At 37.0% G+C, this 23674-nt stretch overlaps 1 protein-coding gene and 1 long non-coding RNA gene across 10 annotated transcripts in view; one reads left to right on the forward strand and one right to left on the reverse strand.

The window, feature by feature from the left end:
* Window positions 1-23674, forward strand: part of Obsc (Obscurin) — a 122527-nt gene that overhangs the window by 57718 nt on the left and 41135 nt on the right. For 8 of the 9 annotated variants that reach the window (XM_053754263.2, XM_053754245.1, XM_064436883.1 and 5 more), the window contains 10 exons: window positions 3654-3824; window positions 4727-4892; window positions 12740-12832; window positions 15565-15867; window positions 16177-16330; window positions 16594-17838; window positions 18371-18946; window positions 19215-19463; window positions 20101-20242; window positions 21352-21542. In XM_053754263.2, the coding sequence (XP_053610238.1) occupies window positions 3654-3824; window positions 4727-4892; window positions 12740-12832; window positions 15565-15867; window positions 16177-16330; window positions 16594-17838; window positions 18371-18946; window positions 19215-19463; window positions 20101-20242; window positions 21352-21542 (3290 nt within the window). The remainder of the gene's footprint in view (window positions 1-3653; window positions 3825-4726; window positions 4893-12739; window positions 12833-15564; window positions 15868-16176; window positions 16331-16593; window positions 17839-18370; window positions 18947-19214; window positions 19464-20100; window positions 20243-21351; window positions 21543-23674) is intronic. The other variant, XM_053754221.1, reaches the window with a different exon arrangement.
* Window positions 6341-12709, reverse strand: LOC128675164 (uncharacterized). The gene is made up of 3 exons (XR_008405237.2): window positions 7731-12709; window positions 7210-7272; window positions 6341-6601 (listed from the first exon to the last, which is right to left on the reverse strand). It is a non-coding gene; the product is annotated as an uncharacterized LOC128675164 (long non-coding RNA).

Consider the following 23674-nt stretch of genomic DNA (forward strand, 5'->3'; position numbering starts at 1 on the left):
TCCGGGATACTGACTATCGGGATACGCCTGACACGGAACTGTGTGAACAAGTTCGTACAGGTTGTACGTAACCGATTTTTTTGCCGTCTCTGAATGAACACGGCAGGGACGGGAACCCAGAAATGTTTGGATAGCGCTTCAACCAATGAACAACCACCGCTTATTTATAGAAAGAGATAGAAAAAACATGATGACGTAAAATTTCATATTTAATTCTGAATGCCCTCCACCCACCATTATCTCTTGGCACCTCACCGTCGCATACCATCCCGTGACTCACACTGAGGAGTCACTCATCCAAACCGGTGTTTTTATCATTCCCATGACCTTGTCAGAGAAATGACAATCATTTCGTCAGCCCTGGTGTCCAATTTTCCATTCATTGAAAATAAGTACTGAAAAACACCTACTTTCGAGGTGATAACGAAACGTCATCTTTTTTTTTTTTTTGCAAATATGTCGCTGAGTTTGACCACTTCGGCTGCTGAAGTACTCGAATATATTATATACTAACTGTTTTTTTTTTAATTTAAAGGCTTTGCTGGTTTTTTTTTTTTTGCTTATTTGTGTTTTTGTAGCAGTCTAATTAAAACGATTTATCTATCTATCTATCTAAAAACTTGTCCGATAGGTTTAGTTATGTCGCCTATTCATTATCGCGGTACATTTCACCTAACTTTGGCGGATTAGGCATGTACATTGCTGATTTTTCATTGCGGTAAATAAAAAGCTTAGTTTAGGCATTAGGTTACAATTACGCCTGTATAAACACATAGCTTTTGCCCGCGTGAATTTCATGGCAAAATCTCAATAATATTTTTATCGCGTACTCTGTAACACTGGTAAACAATATGGTAAAATATATGATTCAAATTCGCATTTTTTCTCATCTTTAGTTCAATTTTCTGTTTCCCGCTACGTGTCTCGTCCCGCCAACTTGTCCAATCCCGCTTCCTGCTATGTAATGTAAAGTAGATATCCCGTACCGTTTCATACATATTGTGCCATCATGTTTTTCGCAATGTGTCCCGTCCTGTTTCCCACTACGTGTCTCCGTCCCATTTGCCGCTCCTACTCCCACTCCCGCTTTCTGCAACGCGTGCCGTCCCATTTTCCATGACGTTTTACGTCCCGGCTTTTTGTTAACCACAAACGTAAATTAAACATTTTTTTTTGTATTTACTATTACTGTTATTTACTACAAAAAGAAAGCCAAATTTAGCTTTTTATCTTGAAAATTGTATTAAGTCCCATACAATCTTTCACCCCCCCCCCCCTTTTGGAGGGTTAATTTTCAGAAAAATCTGAAACACGTATTCATACTCGTATAACTTTGTTGTAAACAACTAAAATCCAAATTTACAAGTAACTAACTTCAACGGTATAGAACTTTTATATTTACAGTCTCTCTTAGTGCTCACCTACATGCCAAATTTCAGCTTCCCGCCCAGCAGTTTCGGGTGTATATTGTCTGTCAGTCAGTCAGTCAGTCAGTCAGTCAGTCACTCAGTGACGGAAGAGTTTTATACTGATATGTTGATACATACTGCGCCCATTATATCTATATCAGACTTTAATCGATAAAAACAATTTGTTTATATTCTGTTTACACCTTTCTACAAAATTTTAAAGTAAATCAGGTCCGTGGATTGTTATTTTAATTTTCCTACAGGACCCTCCTCATTTTCCGGGATGAAATGTTAACCCGGGATTCCGAGGAATTTTTGATTCATAATTATTTTTTCAATTATTGACCTGACCATTTACCGGGATGAAATGTATCTAATTTTCCTACAGGACCCTCCTCATTTTCCGGGATGAAATGTCTTAAGATGTTAACCCATGATTCTGAGGCATTTTTGATTCATAATTAGTTTTTCAATTATCCTACGGGAACCTGAACATTTACCGGGATGAAATGTATCTAATTTTGCTATAGGATCCTCCTCATTTTCCGGGATGAAATGTCTATAAGGTGTTAACCCGGGATTCTGCGGCATTTTTGATTCATAATTAGTTTTTCAATTATCCTACGGGAACCTGATCATTTACCGGGATGAAATGTGTCTAAGATGTTAACCCGGTATACAAGGTACCTACACACCAAATTTCAAGCAAATCGGTCCAGTAGATTTCGAGTGATGCGCGTTCAGATAGACAGACAGACAAAAATTCCAAAACTATATTTTCGTCATCTATATCAGTAACTAAGTATATATAAAAAATATCCAATGTACAAATTTTGACTTTCTTCAATTTTATTATATGTATTGATTTAGCCATTCATTACTGAAGTGATGGTACCTACCGAGTCCAGCATTTATGACGCCCGCCTGTGATCGATAGGTCTCAGGTTCGAATCCTCGTATCATTAGTGTTATTATGCAAATACTCGTGTATAATAGTTTCATATAGACTGTAAAAATAGTGGTTAGGTTGAAAATAGGAACACTTTTGGCACATGATCGTAATTACAAAGTAACACTAATAACCTACAGCGTTAGACCCTTAATCCTAAAACCCGTGAGATACAAAAATCACTCCATTAGATGAAGGCAGACCAACTATATACGAGCCAAGCGCATAATATAGTATCTACATGTATATTCTATCACTGACTGTCAGTAGTCAAGTTGCATAAAGGCATCTAACATGAGTTTTTGTAACCACCGCCTTCTAGTGGTAAGTAGTGCATTATTTAGCCAAATATATGGGTAGGTTTTCTCACAATGTTTTCCTTCACATTTATTTTTCATTTGAAAACTTTTTATATTAGTCGTCAGCTCGGTTAAGATGTGCCAGGTTCGAATCTTATGCGACAAACATATGTGGCATAAGTAGGATTCGAACCTGGGACCTAATCCACCATCCAATAACCCATCGACGCATAGATAATAAAAAAAATTATCACGATTAGATTTTTTTCGGGAACGAAATTTTTAAAGACAATAATTTTATTTTTGTAGAGACTTAGACTTTGTTTTTTTTTTGTTTTTGTTTTTTGTACGTATGATTTCTCTGGCAAAAAATTTATTCATGGTCACTGTGAGTAATTTGAAAATCGCACATTATTATATTAGTGCTTTTGCTTGATAGTTTACTGAAAAGAAAGGTGAAAGAATTTTTTATAATCATTGTCACCCATTTTCTGGTGTCTCGAATGAATCTTCCTTCGAATTTATGATGTCGCGACGTCTTTTATTTTGATGATATAAAAGCAGTTTGCGGTTATTATGTATATGTTATGGACCGAGTAATTAATTAGACACTATAAAAAAAAACCCGCGCAACTTGAGTAATGCCCAAAACGAGAGGGCCCGGCGAAGCCAATAAACCGAAGCTGCTGTTATGAACGAAATTTTCGTTCGATTCTTGACTTTTTATTTCTCTTTAAATATTTTCAAAAGTAATTAAAAATCACGTGTAATATTTATAACAAACACAAAAGTCTAGATTGAGATCGAACGCGTTAAAATTATTAATTTTAAAAAGTTAATAAATACATTACATATGTAACAACCTATTAGAATATAAATAGATCACCAGTCAGCAATGAGTCCGTCTCGTGACTTTAATGTATTTTTTACATACATTTCCCTGTTGTGGCAGTAAATAATGTTTATATATTTTATTGTAAACATTGCCACTTGCAGAGCCGTGGTCCGGGAGCTGATAGAAACAGAGGAGGAGTTCGGGCGCGACATGCACCAGGTGGTGAAGCGCTACATGAAGCCCATGGACAAGGCCACCACGCCCAAACCCGTGTTCGACAACCGAGAACTGCTATTCTCCAACTTCAAGCAGATTGCCGAGTTCCATAATACGTGAGTATACCCGTCTCACTCTCTAATGTTCGCGTGTTCTCGGTCACCCGGAGTCAGCACAAAGTGAAACCTAAAAGTGTTGAAGATTCGACGGTAATTTTTTTTAAACCGGCCTGCTTGATATCAATCCTCCTGGTGAAGTCCCTTAGTCGCCTCGTACGACATCTACGGGAGGGAATGGAGTGATCCTATTCTAGGAAAAATGTAAAATAAAACACAGGACGAAAGCTAAATGCATAAAAGCTAAATGTCAACTCGTGAACCCGTATATTATATATATTTTGTGTGACAATTTTCAATAATTTTATTGGAAATACAACTTTTATTTTATTTATTCATTCAAATTTTGACATTTTTAATAATGATGTAAATTCGTCCTCCTAATTTTTAATATATGTATAAGACCTATATTTGTTAATTGACGTCCTTGGAGAAAAGGCTGCGGTGAAGTTTGTTGCGCCGCTTCTTCTTCACCTGCGCTTTGGAAGCCGGCAGTAAACTTAGTTTAAGTAATTTTTTGACGTCAATAAGTGATGTATATCATCCTAAATTGAATAAAGAATTTTGAATTTGAAATTTGACGCATGGGTCAGCCATCGCGAATCGATTCCACCACCTTTTGTATTACCAATTTGGGTGTTTCTCAGAGCGTTCCGACCGATGCGGCCGCGCTTTCAGTGGTAATTTAAATTTTATGAATGATTCATTTCGGAAATAATTCCTTCTTTAAGGAAATTGACAGGCCGCAGCGGTCGAAAAGCTCTGATAATCACCCGTTTATCAACCGTTTTATTTGCCGCAATAAAAAACTACCAATGTGGGTACACCGAACCATTCGCCAACGTTCGACGAACTGTATCGCGATATCGTATCCGGAATAATATGATCTGATTGCACCTTAGGGCACTGTTGGAGGGCATCAAGTACTACGCGGGTGAGCCACGCATGCTGGGCCGCGCACTGCTGCGTATGGAGCGGGAGTTTGACAAGCACGTGGCCTACTGCCGCGACGAGCCGCTCGCGCAGCATCTGCTGGCCACCGACCCTGTCGTCCATGACTACTTCCAGGTAACTGGTGCTCGTACAGTGGATAGCTTGTGAATCGGAAGGTCCCAGGTTCAACTCGTGCTCGTTCCACATGAGTTTGTATACCTTACCAATCTAGATATAATAACAACACACGATTTGTAGGTACATTAAATTCTATTCGAAAGGCGACATCTAGTTTTTTCCGCTAACATTAGCTTGTGGAAGGGTTTGAGTTTGTGATCTATAAATAGATCATCGTTTTCTTTTGACTTGAACTCAATAGATGGCGCAAGTAGTGTTCTACTTTTGAATTTCCGTACTTCTTACATACTATCGGCGAACTCTGGCAGATGCCGAAGCGAATGAATATAAATTGCATAATTTGTATGCTTTTTAACCAACCAAAACCAACAATGTACGTCGAAATCGCCTATTTGTACATTATAGTCTATTGCTGGCTTTATTATTATTGTATTATTATACAAAAACAAAAATGGTAAATTAAAGACTCGTAAAGATGGCCACGAAAATCCGTTTAGAGACATGCCCCATTGCTCAGTCGTGCTCCCTTGCACGCTGCGGCTCCGTCGTGCACCGTTGTTTTCTATAGATTTTGACACTGACGTGCGGTGATATACGTCGAAATCCCATACCATTTCTACGTTGTTTTGAGTTCAACGTGACCGAAGACGACGAGCATGTTTCTTAGTGGACTGTGACCACATTATAAAATTGGAATCTTTAATACTTTCTAATAAAAATCTTTATATTGTATGGCATATGTGTCAAGATATTTTTTATAAATTTCTATTTAACTCATACTGTATGTAAAAGTATGTGTATGTTCGAATGGAATATTGCAGCTCAGTTTTGAAGCAGTTATCTACTCACGTTTAGCTTGGATGACAATAAATAAAAGATTGTGCCAAAAATTTTATTAAAAAAAAAACTTATTTATTTTTTACTTAGAAATTAAAGAAATTGGTAAACATGTGAAAGTGGTGCTATAGTGCTTACGCCTTATTAACAATCTTCTATTCCGACCTAAGCCTAGTTCCGGCCTAAGACCAGACGGTCGTCGTCGAGTAAATTGAAGAGTCTTGGAAACAATCTAACTCTCTTTGTTGGTTAAGGATTATCCCCTACGCCTAGTCAGATTAAAATGATACCCGTTGTTGATGAAGTCAAAGTATTAGGAACAATCCCCTATTCTCGTCACGTTGGTGGGATTCTCTCCGTATCCCCTAAGCCTAGACTGCCGCCGGGCACCGCGCCAGCCCGAGAATAGTTCGCGTGCCACATCGCGTTATTGCTGTCAATCCACGCCATCATATCGGGGGTAATCAGACGAGCTTCTAATTCTATACATATTAATATACGCGAATTGCAATCGGTCAGTTATTCTGAGAAATTTTACACATGCATATTATGGTATATCCTGATCGCCGAACTCATAGACAGATGCTGACGACTGAAAGAACACTGGGTAGTTTGTATGAGAGTGTGTATTTACGTCATGGAAAATCCAGCAGTGTAATGCCGAATTTGACAAACTTTAGTGAAATGTTCAATAGTGTAAAGCCGGCATAACAAATCTGGCTTGCTTTCTCTATTCTCAACTCTCTTCATACATGCTCGCCGACTATGGGCGCTCCTGATATTTCCCTTTTTATGGAGACCTGGTCATGGTATTGTACGTAGAGGTCGACCTTGACCTATTCTGCCATTTACCTCCGCTTTAGAAGCACCTGAAAATAGTTTTTAATGTTTTACACACGTGTGTAATTGTCCCATGGATCAGAGGTAGTTAAAACAGTTGACAAACTTTAATAGAAACTTAAGCAAAATGCGTTAGACACTTCTACCGGCTCCACACTATACGCGAACAGTTCGCCAAACTTTTTGCGGATTCGGTATACATTGCTGATTTTACATTGCGGTAAATAAAAACACTCATACTAACTACGCAATGTTCCTGCATTCGCGGCAACTGTCCGGGTAGTGCCTACATTAGGTGGATGGCCGATTGCGAAATTAAAAATAATTAATAATTAAATTGTAATAACAAAAAAAGGAATTGACTGAAAAGCGATCCATAGCATATATAGTCACAAAAATTCTCATTATAATAAGAAATTGTTTCGATAGAATCTAATAATAATTGTGATAGTTCTGCTAAATACTACAACAATCCTACAACAATACGAGTATACTATTTTGTGAACTATGTGCCATGTTCGAGCCAAAACATGTACATCCTTACCTAAATTGCGCTTACTATACAAGGTAATCAAGCCGTGTACTTTATTTACGTGTTCCTTGCCAAGTTTACGTAGTTCTACTAATTATCACGTACCTTTCATTGGCTGCCTTCTCCGATACAACATGCCAAAATACAACGTTTAGCGCCATTCAGTACCTACAAGTATGGTATTAATAAAACAATCTTAAAACAATGCCTAGAATATTGGTACAGACCTGCCAAATGCCAACAAATGATTGATTTAGGTCGACGACTTGCGAATGAACATATGAAAGTGTGCTTATTAAATTTAGCAAATTTCTGTCAGTTTGATACAAGTCTGGTGTATGTATTTTGGAAAATTTTTGGCCATTTTTACATAATTAAATATTAATTGTCTTATAAATAAATAGGATAGATCTAGATAGTGAGTTTAACCCCAGTGTATCATAATTAGTAACCTTATGGTTTAAATGATGCATGTGTGACGTGTTTATGCCAATAAAAAACCTCATAGTACTCCAATTTTGAAACAACCAAGACAAATCTTCTCGTACTTTCTTTCCGCTATAATAATGCTTTATATTTAGACAGAAACATAAGAATAACTAAAGCATCATCCACGTAAACAGTACCTGAAGGTGTAACAGCGGTGTCCTACGCATTAGGACCGTAATGCGGCGTCGCTCTTGACTCAATTCCAGAAATACTTCGCTAACTTCCTGCGCTGTAATACAAAACAACTAACATTTTACTTTACATATTTTTATTACCTGCTTTTGCGTCGTGTTTCCCGGCCGTAGAGTTGGACCATTCCATACCATATCCTCTCGTGGATGTCAACTCCTGCATGGAGAATGCCGGAACTGGTTAGCTCGATTTTTATTTTACTTGGTTAATGGTGTTTTATATCTTTTTTATTCATTAGTGTTGAAGTAATTTGTTCGGCAGAGTTTATTTATGCTGAATGCAAGTGGATGCCTAGTTTTAAGGAATCAGAACATGTGCTGAGTGTGGTGTGGTGGCCGGGTTGTACTTACATTGAAAAGCAATGCGTATATTGCATGGTATTTATTGTAGTATTAAACACACATGACAAATATAAATTATATTATACTTGCGTACATAACGCATCGTTTGACACACTATTAAAAATCAATGGAAATTAATTATATAAAGGGAAAGACGTTTTAATGGTACGAACCGCCATTGGGCGAAGAGAACGGAAGACAGTGTTGCCAAAACAGAATATAAAATAAAGCACACCGAATGGTGTGCTTTATTCTATATTTATTATATTATTTATTCTATATTATATTTATTTGATTCAGTAAATATAACATTTAAAGGGTACCCATTCACAATTTAACAATTAGCATTCGATCGCAATACGTACGTGTAGTAACTAGTGAGAGTAGACGTAGGTGCTAACTATACATGAGTCTCATGGTTACTTGAAATAAAAATATAATTTCATCATTTCATAAAATGTGTTTGCAATTTTTATGTTACAATTAAGGAAGAGAAGACAATTTAAAAACAAAAATGGCAAGCCCTTTTAGGATTAACAATGTTTATATGAGTTTCGTTTGGCGTTTCTTCTATGTTATCGGTCCTTCTAAAACATTTAGTTGGATATTTAGCTTTGATAAATTCTGTATTTTAAAATTTGACACGAAACAGTGCGCGCGAAGTGCTTATTTCTGAATAAACGCTCCGAATTTGACCTCCAAGATTACCATTCGGAAGCCTCCCTGCCCTTTCCATTCGGTACAACGTCAACAATCAGGACTCCCGGCGACCTTGCCATCTGACCGTGGCTCCGACGTCATAGAGAAATGGCTTAAATCCTCCCGAGCTATATTTACCGATGGCCGGCACAGGGATAGTCGAAGACCAGTCGTTGGGAGACCGCGATCGGGATCGTCTCGCTCCTCCAGCGAAACATACGACCTTCGACCACTTGTCCGAGTGAAGTGTGTGTCTGTGTTTGTGTGCATTCGTGACCACTACCATCCTAAACCTCCAACATCCAGGTATCGTGAAAGTATATACTATAACACTTATAATTAGATTGGGGCTGGCGAAAATATCACGATTTTCCCCCCATTTCAATGTTACGTTGGTGTAGTGTTACAAGAAACATGTCTGGTTTATTTTGAGGCGACCGGCGTGGGTGGTTGGGTTTCAGCAATGCTATATTTCTTGTTATACAGTTTGCGAGGTTCGGGTGGCTGTTTGTGGGGATGTCTTGGGACGCATAATGACCTTGACCTATTTTTTTACACGTGTGCCGAAATTGCAAGATAGTTTTTATGTTTATTATTGAGATATTTACCTTCTTGTTTCTACTTTAATAGTATAACTAATTGCATATTTTACGACAATCGAATTCGCTGTCAATATAGTTATTGTTAATACTTAATGTACCACAGTTTGTAAATTATGAAATACTACATAAATTAGAACAAAAAAAAATTACTTGTATCATATTATTTCGAGACCTCTGACGCGTAGGCTGATGTGTACTTCTAATGAAAAATGTTGTTACCGACTAGAAACCGAGTCACTCAACGATCAATTAGTATTTAATAGCATATCAGTAGCCAAGTTATAGTATAATCCTTGCCAAGATTTAACTTTCATCTCACAGTATAATAAAAGCTGTTACGTCCAAAGCAATAGGTGTTGCTTTTTGTTTTATGCTCAACAAATTTCTTAAAACGGAATTTCAAATTGTTTACAACTTCTATTACGTCAAAATTGTCGTTGACTGCAGTTTATTCTACATCTAGTTGAGTTTTCACAGCCATTTTTGTCTCCCCAAAGCACAATATATACAACTTCTTTATTTGAATGGATATAATCGGAGCAGATGCATCACATTCTCGACGACATCGATATTTCTCATCGCGAGATCACGAGAATGATGCCATAAAACCCTAAGCGAAAATTTCTACATTAGGATCTTCAAGAAAAGGCCTATATCGACCTCTTAAAAAGTCAGCAACGCATCAGACTCTGGAGTCTGTGAACGGTGATTTTGACTTATGATATGACTATTTCTAAGTGCTTTCCTGGTTCCTCAATGGAACATGATCCACTTTCCCCCAGGATGCACTTTGGAAGTAGAAAACTACTTTAAGTAGTTTTCGGAATACTTTATTAATATCTTCTTGAATGTATTTATTGCAATAACCTATATATTATATATAAATCTGTGGCGATATAACTGCTAGTTAGACCAGAATACGTATTTCATGAGAAACTAATGGTTCTAGTAAACCAGCCATTCCCATTTACAAGCGCACATAAAGCGTTCCCGATCCCATCAATATCTGGAGCGGCCGTGTCAAGGTTCTCTATATTCGTGTGTGTATAACGGGCGCTCTTCTCTAACGTGTGTACGTTTCGCTGCAACTTTGATCGTAAAATGTGCGAATCTATGGTTTGTTTATCACATTTGAAAACAATAGCTGATTCTGCATTAACTATCTATTTTTATATTTTTTTAACCGACTATGCTTTTTATCCATAGAAGACAACTAAAGTTTCCTACAATTTTTAGGAATAATTATGCTAATACTAGTTATGTATGACTTATAAAGTCTACCATTTTACCGGTAAAGGAAAATATCGTGATCGTGAGAAAACCTGTACAGTGTACACTGATAAATTTTACAGCTGTTTGCCAATAGTTAGCGATTTTCGTAAAATAGTGTCAGAGAATAAAATCTGAGACATTGTTAGCAATACCACACTCGATAAGAACACTCCCAACTTTGAAAATGCATTCGTATCAATAGAACTGATTGGTTTTGGAGCCCAGCCAGGTAATTAGAGAGACGTGCAGTGAACGATTCTTCACTGCTTCAGCAAATTGACGTTGCCACTCCTTTATATTTATAATCTTTGAGCAGAAAGCTGTCAATACATCAGAAAATTTAATAATAATATCTACTTGGTCTACTCAGAATGCCAAAGACTCTCAAAAGTAGGAAAGTGGGCCCTGGATTCTGGCTCTGATGAAAACGCTCAGATTTAATATTTATTTATTTCGCTTTATATATACACATCACGTTATATTTGTTAGTGTTCGAGCGTCTCGAACCTCATCTGAATTTTCCACAATTTTTACGTATCCCATGAAATTACCTATTCCTGTTTGTACCACGCCCAAAATACAGAGTGAGCCCTAAAATATGACCACTCCATATCCTCCCCTGGTTATCGTATGAGGCGATCAAGGGACACAGCTTTAGCTAACTAGCAATGCAAACAGTTGAGCACAAGATACACATAACACAACAATAATCAGCACTCGGATCACAATCATAACCTGTTTTGTTATACCTTTTGATTATGTACATTATGTACTTTTATATATTATTAGAAAAAAAAAACATCGTAAGAAACAATAATGGTAAGCCGATCTGGCAAGATAGGGACCAACACTGTTCAAATTAGTTTCTTTCGGCATTTCTTCTCAGCAGTGGTCGTTCCGAAATGCCATTAGTTTGTAGCTTGTGAGAAATAACTATGAATATAAAAATTGACGAGAAAAAGTGCCTGTGAAGGTCTAATTTCTGAATAAATGATTTGAATTTTGAATTTGAATTTCAATATTTTAAGATGGGTCGATTAAGGCTGGTATATCACAAATGACCGGAGGACTTTCGTCTCATCTTAACATTAATTAATAGGTTATTCTTCATCAAAATACACTGCAAACTATTGTTGACCTAGGCGAGTGTGAACATGTCAATGCAATTCTGGTCTCTGTCAAGGGTACTCTTCATTGTTATAAACGCGATTCCCACACAAAAGATATTAAACTCACGTGAGACTTGGCGCTGGCAGTAGTAAGTTAAAATGTTCGTCCTACATAATATTCCTAGATTTTAGTGGAGTCTTCGTTTTAGAATTAATTAGATGATGATAGTTGTAGGATAATTAGAATTTCTCTTTCAAATCCGAACACGTTTTTCCTTAGCCATAAGCATCGGCAGCCCAGCGTCTGCTATTAGCTAAATTCGTAATAATTCGAACAAATGGAAAATCTCATATTAAGTACGTTACGTGTTTCGTAGTTTTATTGATTATACATAAAACAAATAACCTTGGAGTATTTGTTAATTATCTATTTATTTCAGATTCATTGGCGATGTGGCTTTGTTGACTTTGCATTATTTGATTTTGACATAAAAAAATCTCTCCAGACTTTTAATATGGAGTTACTTTCTATAAAACGATTTCGGTTCTGTAAAAATATATTTTCATGCATTTACATTTAATTTTTCTTTTCTTAAAATGCTGGCCACTTAGAAATAAATAAAAAAAACGACAAACAAATGAAAAACGCGAAAATATCGTTATGTTTTCTGTTACTTTTTTATTGAACGTTTAAATATTAATTTTAATAATTATCAATGGAAATATCAAATTTGTATTTAATGCTGGCTCCACACTATCGTGGACCAGTTCGTCAAAAACTTGGCTGGATCGGCATACATTACTGGTTTTTCATTGCTGTAAATAAAAGTACCTACTCATATAAACTACGCAATGTTCTTACATCCGCGTCGACATTTGTATGAAATTTGTATGAAACCGATGTAATAATATTATATTTGTTTGTCCTCAGGCGTTGGCTGACAAACTCGGAGACGATAAGGGCATCACCGAGCATCTGAAGCTTCCTATACAGAGGATTAACGACTACCAGTTGCTTTTAAAGGTATGCTTTTCATAATCATAGTCGTGAAAAACTGTAAAAAACGGAGTTTATTTCGCGTCTTTTCAAAAACAGATTAAGGTTTTTTTTTTCAAAAATAATAATTATGTGTATTTATTATCAATAATAAATAACAAGTAGGAAAACTGTTAAAGCATCTTAGTTGAATCAGGATCATTTTCATCTCCTTATCACGCTATAAATATTGTAGTATAATTTATTTACAATATTTATTCGTTCAGACGAGAAAGAGATAAAAATATATTCGAGTTGAGATTGGTATAAATAAGTTCATATATTTTCCATTACATTTACGAGCTTAGATAGTTTTGTGAGATGCAGTTTAAAGGTATTATCGTGCGCGATTTACAATATATATATATATATATATATATATATATATATATATATATATATATATATATATATATATATATATATATATATATATATATATATATATATATATATATATATATATATATATATATATATTGTAAATCGCGTTTCGACGCTTTATAAAATTTTGACAAACACAAAAATTAGTTTCACTGTCTGACTTTAAATATGTTAATCTGTACTTGTGGTGATGTCAATTTTAAGAAATAATTAATTTTCAAAACGTCTGAGGACCACCCAAATTCCTGTAGGAATTTAGGAATAAAGATTCTGTGTGTGCAAAAAAGTTGGAATGCCAGCTTCTTTGCCTTTTTTACTATTAACTTTCCTCCCGATGCCAATACACAGAAATCATATCTATACCTACTTATATGTATACTTATATATAACATATACTTATATATAACATATATATTACCTACTTAACTGACGACCTCGGTGGCGCAGTGGTAAGGTTCTAGCCACTGAACCGAGAGGTCCCGGGTTCGATCCCCGGTCGGGTCATGATGGAAAATGATCTTTTTCTGATTGGCCCGGGTCTTGGATGTTTATATATATATGTATTTGTTATAAAATATAGTATCGTTGAGTTAGTATCCCGTAACACAAGTCTCGAACTTACTTTGGGGCTAGCTCAATCTGTGTGATTTGTCCTAATATATTTATTTATTTATTATTTATCTATTATTAATATTATACATCCTAAAGTCTGTCTGTTACGCTTTCACGGCTCAGCCGCTGGGCGGAATTTAACGAATTTTTGTAAATATATAGTTGATGACCCGATATCAAAGAGGCTACTACGGGCGGAGCTGTAGTCTACCGCTAGTGTTTTAAAAAAAAATCTAGTTATTCCGTACTTAATCTTAATCTTAGTCAAAAGTATAAATCCCGAAAACAGTTTATATGTTCTACAATACGTCTCTAATAAATGAGAAATATATATTTCTAGCAAGTGTTATTATTCAAACATTTCAACAGGTCACTAACCTTTCAATCTTGTATAAAAAGCGATCAGCACTCGACTACGAACGAAACGTGAATAAAATCTTATTTGTCATCTGTGTTTTGGCAAACGCTCCAGATTGGATTATAAATAGACGGATGTACACAAAGATTGGGTGGGATGACGTAATGTTATCGAAACCAGACTACAAACATGTACTATGACGTTATATTTGATATAGTTACTTAACTTTTTATTTCTTCGTGGCGATTTGTTGAACTTTTACAAAGAACTTATGAAGATTTTCCCGTTCAATATTCTTCTTCACCACCACCCCTCCCACTTCATTTGGGGTTGGGTCTCCTCCTACACGTATGCACGCAGGGAAATATAGATTTTCTATATTTTGAGACCGCATCAAGTCAAACGCACTCAATTTATTTTTTTAATTAGTTAAAAAAACATGCGTGTCTTGTATTTCACAAAACCATAAAAAAATGCAGTCACTAGCCATTATATATGCATTCATTAATAATATTTATATATATATATATTGACGTTGTCGATACGATTACGTTCTCGTATACTCGTAAAAGCCTATAATACTCTGCACGTTCGAGTTTTTGTGTCTAACAAGATTGCTACTTTTAATAATTCTTTCGTCAAATAACCTAGATCAAATTCAAAATTAACTTAGAATGCTATACATAACGCCTTGACGTCAAAATTTACTTAAAACAAAGTCTAAACTAGAAATGATACGAAGCTTGTCAACATTTTTATTCCTATATATATATATATTCTAATGCAATTTAAAGTGGACTGTACTGTAAATAGATAGATGTGACCTTTTGAATGTTTGGTATGTACGGTAATGTTTATAAATATCGTTTGACAAATATCTTTGTCCTTTACACTGGTATTTACTTGCTGTTTTATATGTTGTTTTGGGTTTATCTCTGTTATAAACGTATTGTTTATTAGGCGCATAATAATGTTGTCCATCGTATTCAACTACCTGATGAGAACGCGACGCTTTAGAGTGGTTTATATAATTCTGCTGAAAGATGATGTATATTGCTCCAAACGAACTTACAAAGCAATTACTTTTAGGTAATAAGTTATATAGTAAATAGTTTTAGTTATTGCGTTCGGCTCACGTTTCATTTCGGTTAGTTTCACAATGGTCGGCCATTGGATGGGTGACCACAAATTCTATCTCAAGCTCCTACGTGGCTCCTTCGTAAGGCATCGAGCAGTAGGCTTTTTGCAATCGTTAAAACCCGCCTATCCGCATGACTGATGATGAATCTATAAGCCGACCTTAAAACGAGACAAGACACGGAAAAAGTATTGGTTCTTTTATCTTTAATGTTATTTAACTTAACAGGAACTGGTGAAGTACTCCAAACGTCTCGGCGACGACAGCAGCGACCTCCAAAAGGCTCTTGAGCTCTTCCTATCCGTCCCGAACCGCGCCACAGACAACAAATTCCTTGCCAGCATCGAAGGCTACCGCGGGAACATCTACAAACTAGGGCGGCTGCTCACCCACGACTGGTTCACCGTCACTGACCAAGAGGGCAAGTCCAAGGAGAGGTACCTCTTCTTGTTCAAAGCCAGGATCTTGATCTGTAAAGTCAAGAGGGTATCTGAAGACAGATCTGTCTTCGTTCTCAAAGATATTATCAAGGTGAGATCTTACATTCTTCAAGTTGCCACGTCAGAAGCTCTTACTAGTTCCAAAAATAGTTTATCTTCTTAGTAACTATTAATAAATTCAACGTCGTTTGTTAAATCATAAAATTCAACTAAATTATATTATCAACCACAAGTAATATATGTCGTATATAAATCCAAATTTTGTCAGCTGTTAACTGTATTGCGCAACCAATTTAGCTTTGACTTTCCCTCGCCAAAAATAGAGCAATATAAGAAACCATCCATCTGCATTTGGCCTGCATCCAAGCGGGTCTCTTTACTCCATTGAGAATTCTTTCAGCTCCCGGAAGCCGAGGTCAAGGACAACCCAGCTGAGAAGTTGAAGTTTGAGATACATCAGAAAAACCCGCCTTCAATTGTGACCCTTGCGGCTCATAAAGAACACGTGAAGAACGCTTGGCTAGTGGAGATTGGACAACACCAGAGCGATCTTGGTAAGTTTATTTTTTCAATGCAATGAACCTTTCATTTTTGATGTAAACTTTATTTATTTCAATGTATTGACCTGTCTAGTGATACGAGTATAATATTATTTCACAAATAATGTTATTTTCCCTTCTTCTTTAGTACTATTTGATGTAATTTTTTAAAATACATAACGAACTCTCCTTCAAATTTTTCCGAAGTGTCGCTTACGATGATATTCGTATCATTCGTGTAATCTCTGTTTAATTCTCTTTTTTTTTATTTTCTTTAGTCGCATTAGCAGAGCACGCCGCTGACGACCTTCAAGTACTATCACCACCTCAAGTAACATCTCCAGAACCACCAGACGAGAACAAAAAGAAACGTGAACGACCAGACGACTTACAAGAAGCCAAGGAGAAACGTTCTCGAGTCGAAGAAGTCGAGGTATCCCAGACAGGGCAGGCTGTCCAAAAAAAACGGACCCACGTTGAAGAAATAGAAGTCACTCAGACAACTGCTGAAACTGGACAGAAAATACAAGAGAAACGCGCTCGCGTTGAAGAAACTCAAGTTTCAGAGACAGAAAAACAACAAAGAGCTCAAGCAGGGATAACTGTTCAGTCAGAATCAAGTGAAGTGTTTCTTAAGACAAAAACCTGTGTCGAAGTCACTGAGTCTTCACAAGAAACACAACAATTTGAGTCAAGTCAACAGACACAAATTAAACAGAGTGTAGTTGGCGAAGTTCACGTTGCAGAATCTAATAAGAGTAAACTTCAAGCACAAACTACCGAAACTAACCAAATTTCTGGACTTTCATCAGCGTCTCTCAAAGCGGAAAACAAACAATCTAATGCTGAAAGTGTTGAAACTAAAACTCAACACGTAGAACAAAGACAGGAACAACAATCTCGGACAGAAATAGTTGAGGCCACAGCCGAAACTAAAAAATTGAGCTCTAAAACTATTGAAGAAAAGCAATCGGCCGTAGCAGTAAATAAAGAATTTAAAGTTAAGGCTACAGCTGAAAATAAAAAGTCAGACGCTGAAACTGTTGAAGAAAAGCAGTCTGCTGTTAGTAAAGAACCTAAAGTTGAATCAAAAGAGTCTATAGTTGAAGTTAGCAAAGTTCAGGCAAAAGTAGAATCTTCGAGTGTAGAAAATAAAGAGAAGAAATCACAAGTCGGAAACGGGGAAATCAACGTAACAACCAAAGGAGACTCGTTGGCACAATTGAAAGCTTTACGAAAAGCGTCTTTAGACGCTAAATCTAAAACTGAAAGTGTAACCGTCAGTGCAACTAGTGAAGTGACAGTTGCAGGGCACGGGGACTCGTTGCAACAAGTGAAAGATTGGCTTGGACTAAGTGCTGAAGAACGTGTGATCACAACTGAAAGTGAAGTGAAAGTTCAGGGATCTAGCGCATCTGGCGCAGTTTTAACACAAGAAGTAACTTCAAGCGGCCAAACTGTAGCGGAAGAAGCAACAGACGAACAGATGTCGAGATATAGTCGCAGTTCTCGACTCTCTGGAGGTAAGGTCTTTGTAATATATAATGGTATTTTTTTCAGTTTCGGTATAAAAATATGAGCGTAGGTAACTTAAATTATCTTTCAAATTAAAAGCATTATGATATTAGTTGCAAATTGTCAGCATTGATTTCGTTATAATGTTCAGCAATGAGAAAAATTAAAGTAAACTGCAATAGTTTCTCCCTCTCTCTCTGACATAGAAATGGTACAATTTCTATAGTACAAATTTCTATAGAAATAAGTAGTACCTTTGTACTTAGTTTCCTATTTGTAAGTTTTATATTTACACTGTTATGTTGTGTACATAAATTTATAAATATCATTTCACTTTAATTATATCGGATTGAATTGTAACAATTATTATTGTCGATAATTCTAAACTTTCAATGCAATATGCCATACTCAAATTGGAGAGTGAGAGTGAGATTGCAGAGTGGCACTAACTTTATTGTTGTCATTGTTAATACCAGTTCAGTCGTCAGGTTGTTAGTATTGTTAACACCACCACTGCTTCAAGAACAAATTTATTTCCAGAATACTCCAGTAGCGCCCGTAGCGGCCGCTATGAGTCATCCAGCTATGACAGCACTGGAATCTCATCCTACTCGCGTCGCGAAAGCGGCTCGCGTCGCGAAAGCGGGAAGTACGAGAGCGGAGGCTCCATAGAAGGAGGGGTCTCCACCCGCTACGAGTCCAAATACTCCAGCTCCAAAATCGAGGGCTCTGAAGAATCTAAAATTGATTCGATCGCATCCAAATACGGTATCGAATCCAATTATGAAAGCAGTAGTAAACGCGATAGCATCGCTGCTAAATATGGTGTCGGTTTATCTGATGAAAGCTCTACTAAGATTGAAGGGCGCTCTTCCAAATACAGTTTGGAAGCTAGCATTGACAATGGCAAGGTTGAAGGAATAACATCTAAATCTGAGACCAGCTTTAGCGCTAAAAACGGCGAGACTGCTTACGAAAACAAATACTCTAAAACAGCTATCGCCAATGGCTCACTCAGTGCCGGCGAATACGAATCGATGAAACCGATTTCGAAGTCCGCATCTCAAGATGGAAGGCCGGTCTTCAACGTGACCTTGGAAGGCCAGAACATTGAGCGTAAGTCTAGTAGAATAAAACACTTCGTTGTACAAGTAGACACAACATAGTGCTTGTATATACGCTTTTAGACCGTAACATACACAACACTCAACTAACAAAGCTTCACAATCTATTTTCATTTGTATTTTCTTCAGTGAGATTTCGTACATATAGCCAGTATTTTAAAGTTAAAATTTCAACCGACTGACTGGCCACAAATATATATTATTCAAAATTAGAACGGTTGTACGAACTCCCGCGCCTTTACCTTTCTATGACTCCCCAGCTGGCGAAAACGCTACGTTCCAATGCACGCTCCGCGAATCCCTGGATTCCGTCAAGGTGACCTGGTTGAAGGACAACAAACCTCTGACTGACCGCTTAATGGACCGTGTCACGATTACTGACGAAGAAAACGGCAACCACCGACTGGAACTACAGCATTGCCGCGAAGACGATTCAGGATTATACACGGCTAGAGCGGAAAACGTGAAAGGAAACTCGCATTGCACCGCTCAGTTAGTCGTCCAGGAGCGTAAGTTTTCTTATTTTTTGTTTTCTCCAAATTTTAAAACATCTTCCTGGCCACATATAAAATATTTTAAAAAATTAATGTTCGATTTTTAATCTGAATATTGTTTTCCTCTTTCTATTATCGTGCATGTTGCCATATCATGATTAAGACATTGTAAAGCGTATATAACATAGTTCCTATATATGGTACTCCGCACTGCGTACGCGATTTTATTTATATTCACTGTTGTTATTGCATGTCAATGTAGTTTTATTACAAGTATATCGTTGTTGTAGGAAGTTGATATTTACTTATTATTCTATTTTAATTGTGTATCACTCTGAAATGTTTATCTATGTCTCAAAGTAAGACAAAAGTATACGGTTTGTTTGTTTCTCATTATCATGTCTCTTTTTTGATTTATAGGTTCGATTTATCAACTCAACTAAAATTCGAAACGAACACATAGATAAACATGCATATCTTAACACATTGAATGCAGACGCAATAATATGCAACAATAAAAAACAACACGCTGTATAATTTGTATATACACAAGATCACATGCAATGCATTTTGGAACCGACCAATCAATGTGTTAGGAATAAATCGTTAGTAAATTACGGTATTTTAATATTGGAACACGCGCACATTTCAGTGACCGCAGATGAGAGGAAAGCTCGCAATGCCCTCAACGCACCGTACTTCCTGGTGGCTCTGAAGGACACTGAGATCCTGCAGAATACCTACCTCAGGTTCATGGTCAAGGTCAAGGGCGACCCCAACCCAGACGTCAAGTTGTAAGTATTCCGAGAAACATTACATTTTTTACAAGTTTTTGTTCCTTTAGGCGCGATTGGTCCAATTCACGATTGGTCCAATTCGCGGTTGGTCCAATTCGCAATTGGTCCAATATAAACAATTTCCAAAATTAAATAACATATTTCTTAGAATATATATTTATTCATAATCACATTACCAATCATATGTGTTACAAGCTTCTACTTATAAATATTAGTTGTACGTGTAGTTTCGTCAAAAAACTCAACCAAATGAAGTAAAAAAATAAAATGTACTACAGTCGCACCTATTTGACATTATACTGATTTTGTCATACCCCGTAAGGGATAAAGACTTGATTAGTATGTATATGTATGTAAACAAAAAAACAAACCACACATATAGCTAGCCCCAAAGTAAGTTCGTGACTTGTGTTATGGGATACTAACTCAACGATACTATATTTTATAACAAATACATATATAGATAAACATCCAAGATCCGGGCCAATCAGAAAAAGATCGTTTTCCATCATGACCCGACCGGGGATCGAACTCTTCAGTGGCAAGAACTTTACCACTGCGCCACCGAGGTCGTCAAATGTAAATTATACAATTTCGGAAATATCGTATATTTTGGACCAACTGCGCATTGGAACAACTGCGTATTGGACCAACCGCGAATTGAACATTTTTTGGAACTTTGGCTCAATAGCGAATTGGACCAATCGCGCCTAAAGGCTTTTGTTTAGTTTCAGCTGTCCCGACGTTGGTATGTCTGTAATCAAACCAAGTGGCTGCCTCGATAGATTTATTTTCGTGTTCTCTTGGTGAATTCACATATGTAGCACTTGCTATTAGTTATAAGTATATTATTATATAGAACATAGTAGTTACACTATTGTTAATTCAGTCCTGTGAAAAATAATTGTAAAATTGGTAAATAAATAAATCTTCTAAATCAAATTTCACCTACTTTCAATTGATCAACTTTATTGATTGCTCGATTAACTCTATTTTAGTGCTAATCACCTACCACAGTGCTAGGTAATATTATTATATTTTTTTAATTTGCACAATAAAGTTTAAATAAATAACTAATATATTCTGTATCATTGTAAATCCACCAGCTTCTACAACGGCAATGAGATAGTGAGCAGCTCAGAGAGCGACCGCACCTCGATCGTCCGCACTCGCGCAGACCGCGGCTGCTACGAGCTGGTCATCGCTGACGTCAACCCCAGCGATGCCGGGAAGTACTCCTGCAGGGCCGTCAACATCTACGGCGAAGTGGAGACCGAAGCCGTTGTCACTGTTGTTGGTAAGTCAGGGTTTGTAGACGAGTCTAGGAAGCATATCATTGTGTAACTGGTAAGCGGCTGGACCTCGTTGAAGCTGCGTGTACAGTGCTGGAGGACTACAGGCACTTCGCATCAGATAACAGATGCAGTCCTTCAGAAATCCGATGCGTGTGACATGGGCATACATACGTAAGAACTAAAGGTTCAACGTGCTACCATAATGGACCCGCTGGTTGATAACAATAATAATAATGAGTCATTCTTCGTAAAGAAAGTGTAGCGGGAGCTAGGTGATTATGCTCGACCGCCACAAAGGTAAGATCTTCCCGCCAGGCTAGGTGTTGCGCCCGGGGAACCGCTCGGCTCCGACGGTGTCATGTCAGAGGTTGTATTTATGCTTCCAATCGAAAACGCACTGTCTGCGCGGTCTAGGCTTGTTAGCTGTCCATAGTGAGTCGACCGTCGTGCCATCTGTCCGTAGTGTCCTGGATCACTTGTGTGGCTTGTTGTTAGTTGCGTTTGGTCGGCTTTTTACATCTGCGCCGTTGTGCATGTGGCGTGGAAGATGTCGCCACAAAAGGAAGAAAACATTTATTTGCCAAAAACACGAGTACAAATATACAAATTGACTTAAACCTACATGTTTTACCGAATATAGGTATGCAAATATAAATAAATAAATAAATACAAAGTCTACAGCGGCTTTAAAGGTGAAAGGTAATCGTATGTGGCTTTAAAGGCGTTGTGATTCGCCTCAAAGGGCTCTTCCAGTGAAGGAAAACGTCGAGGGTAATCCTACACGTTTGTGGTCAATTTAGTTCACTAGTGTACGTGTAACTATTTGCCACAAAATTTCAGTAGGTAGTCTTAAAATGTCAGATGCCTTTAGGCAACTTAAATTTAATCTGACTCGATAAAAAGAAGTCGGGGGTCTATCAATGGTAGCAGCCAACTCACATTATTCTGATGACCTATTATTTGTCTGGACTAGGGAGTAGATTTTGCACCTCACATCAATACATATAATAAAATTGAAGAAAGGCCAAATTTGTACATTGGATATTTTTTTAAATTCTTCATGGAATATACTTAATTACTGATATAGATGACGAAAATATAGTTTTGGAAATTTTTGTCTGTCTGTCTGCCTGAACGCGCATCACTTGAAATCTACTGGACCGATTTGCTTGAAATTTGGTATGTAGGTACCTTATATACCGGGTTAACATCTTAGATACATTTCATCCCGGTAAATGATCAGGTTCCCGTAGGATAATTGAAAAACTAATTATGAATCAAAAATGCCGCAGAATCCCGGGTTAACATCTTATAGACATTTCAACCCGGAAAATGAGGAGGATCCTATAGGAAAATTAGATACATTTCATCCCGGCAAATGTTCAGGTTCCCGTAGGATAATTGAAAAACTAATTATGAATCAAAAATGCCTCAGAATCCCGGGTTAACATCTTCACGTTTGCGGGACGAGACACGCAGCGGGAAACAGGAAATTGAACTAAAGATGAGAAAAATGCGAATTTGAATCATATATGTTTACCAGTCTTGCAGAGTATGCGATAAATAAATTTATTGAGATTTTGCTATGAAATTCAGGTGGGCAAAGCCGCAGGCAAAACTAGTACTAAATAATAATCGATTTTAAAAAAATCAGCTTATAGAGCAATACATAAAAGATCTCATGTCTAAGTGTTCAAAATTTCTTTACAAACATTGTCAATCAAACGTTTACAAAAGAAAACATTAACACGAGTATTATTTTTGGCAACGCTCTCTTGAAACATTCAGTATATTTCATATTCGTGGAAACTGTGACAGGGCCGTGTATTTATGTGTAGTTATATGTATTTCCTCTGTACGAAGGCCGACGTTCAACCAAGTGTGTTGGACTTGTGACCTACTTGCCTGATTTGCCTGTGGAATATGCAAAAAATATATATTGAATCATATTCATAACTAATTTTAAACAATCAATGTTTTTAAATCGCACACTCTCTTCTTCTTCATAGTCGTATTCCTCATGGCTTAGGGTCGTGGACACGTGGACAACAACCTTCTTGGCACTATTGATGGAGTGGTTTGCTATTTCCTTCCCCATTTCACACACAAGGTGATAATCAACAATGGTGCAGGC

The sequence above is a fragment of the Plodia interpunctella genome, chromosome 2 (genome assembly GCF_027563975.2).
Source record: "Plodia interpunctella isolate USDA-ARS_2022_Savannah chromosome 2, ilPloInte3.2, whole genome shotgun sequence".
Taxonomy (NCBI): Eukaryota; Metazoa; Arthropoda; class Insecta; order Lepidoptera; family Pyralidae; genus Plodia; species Plodia interpunctella.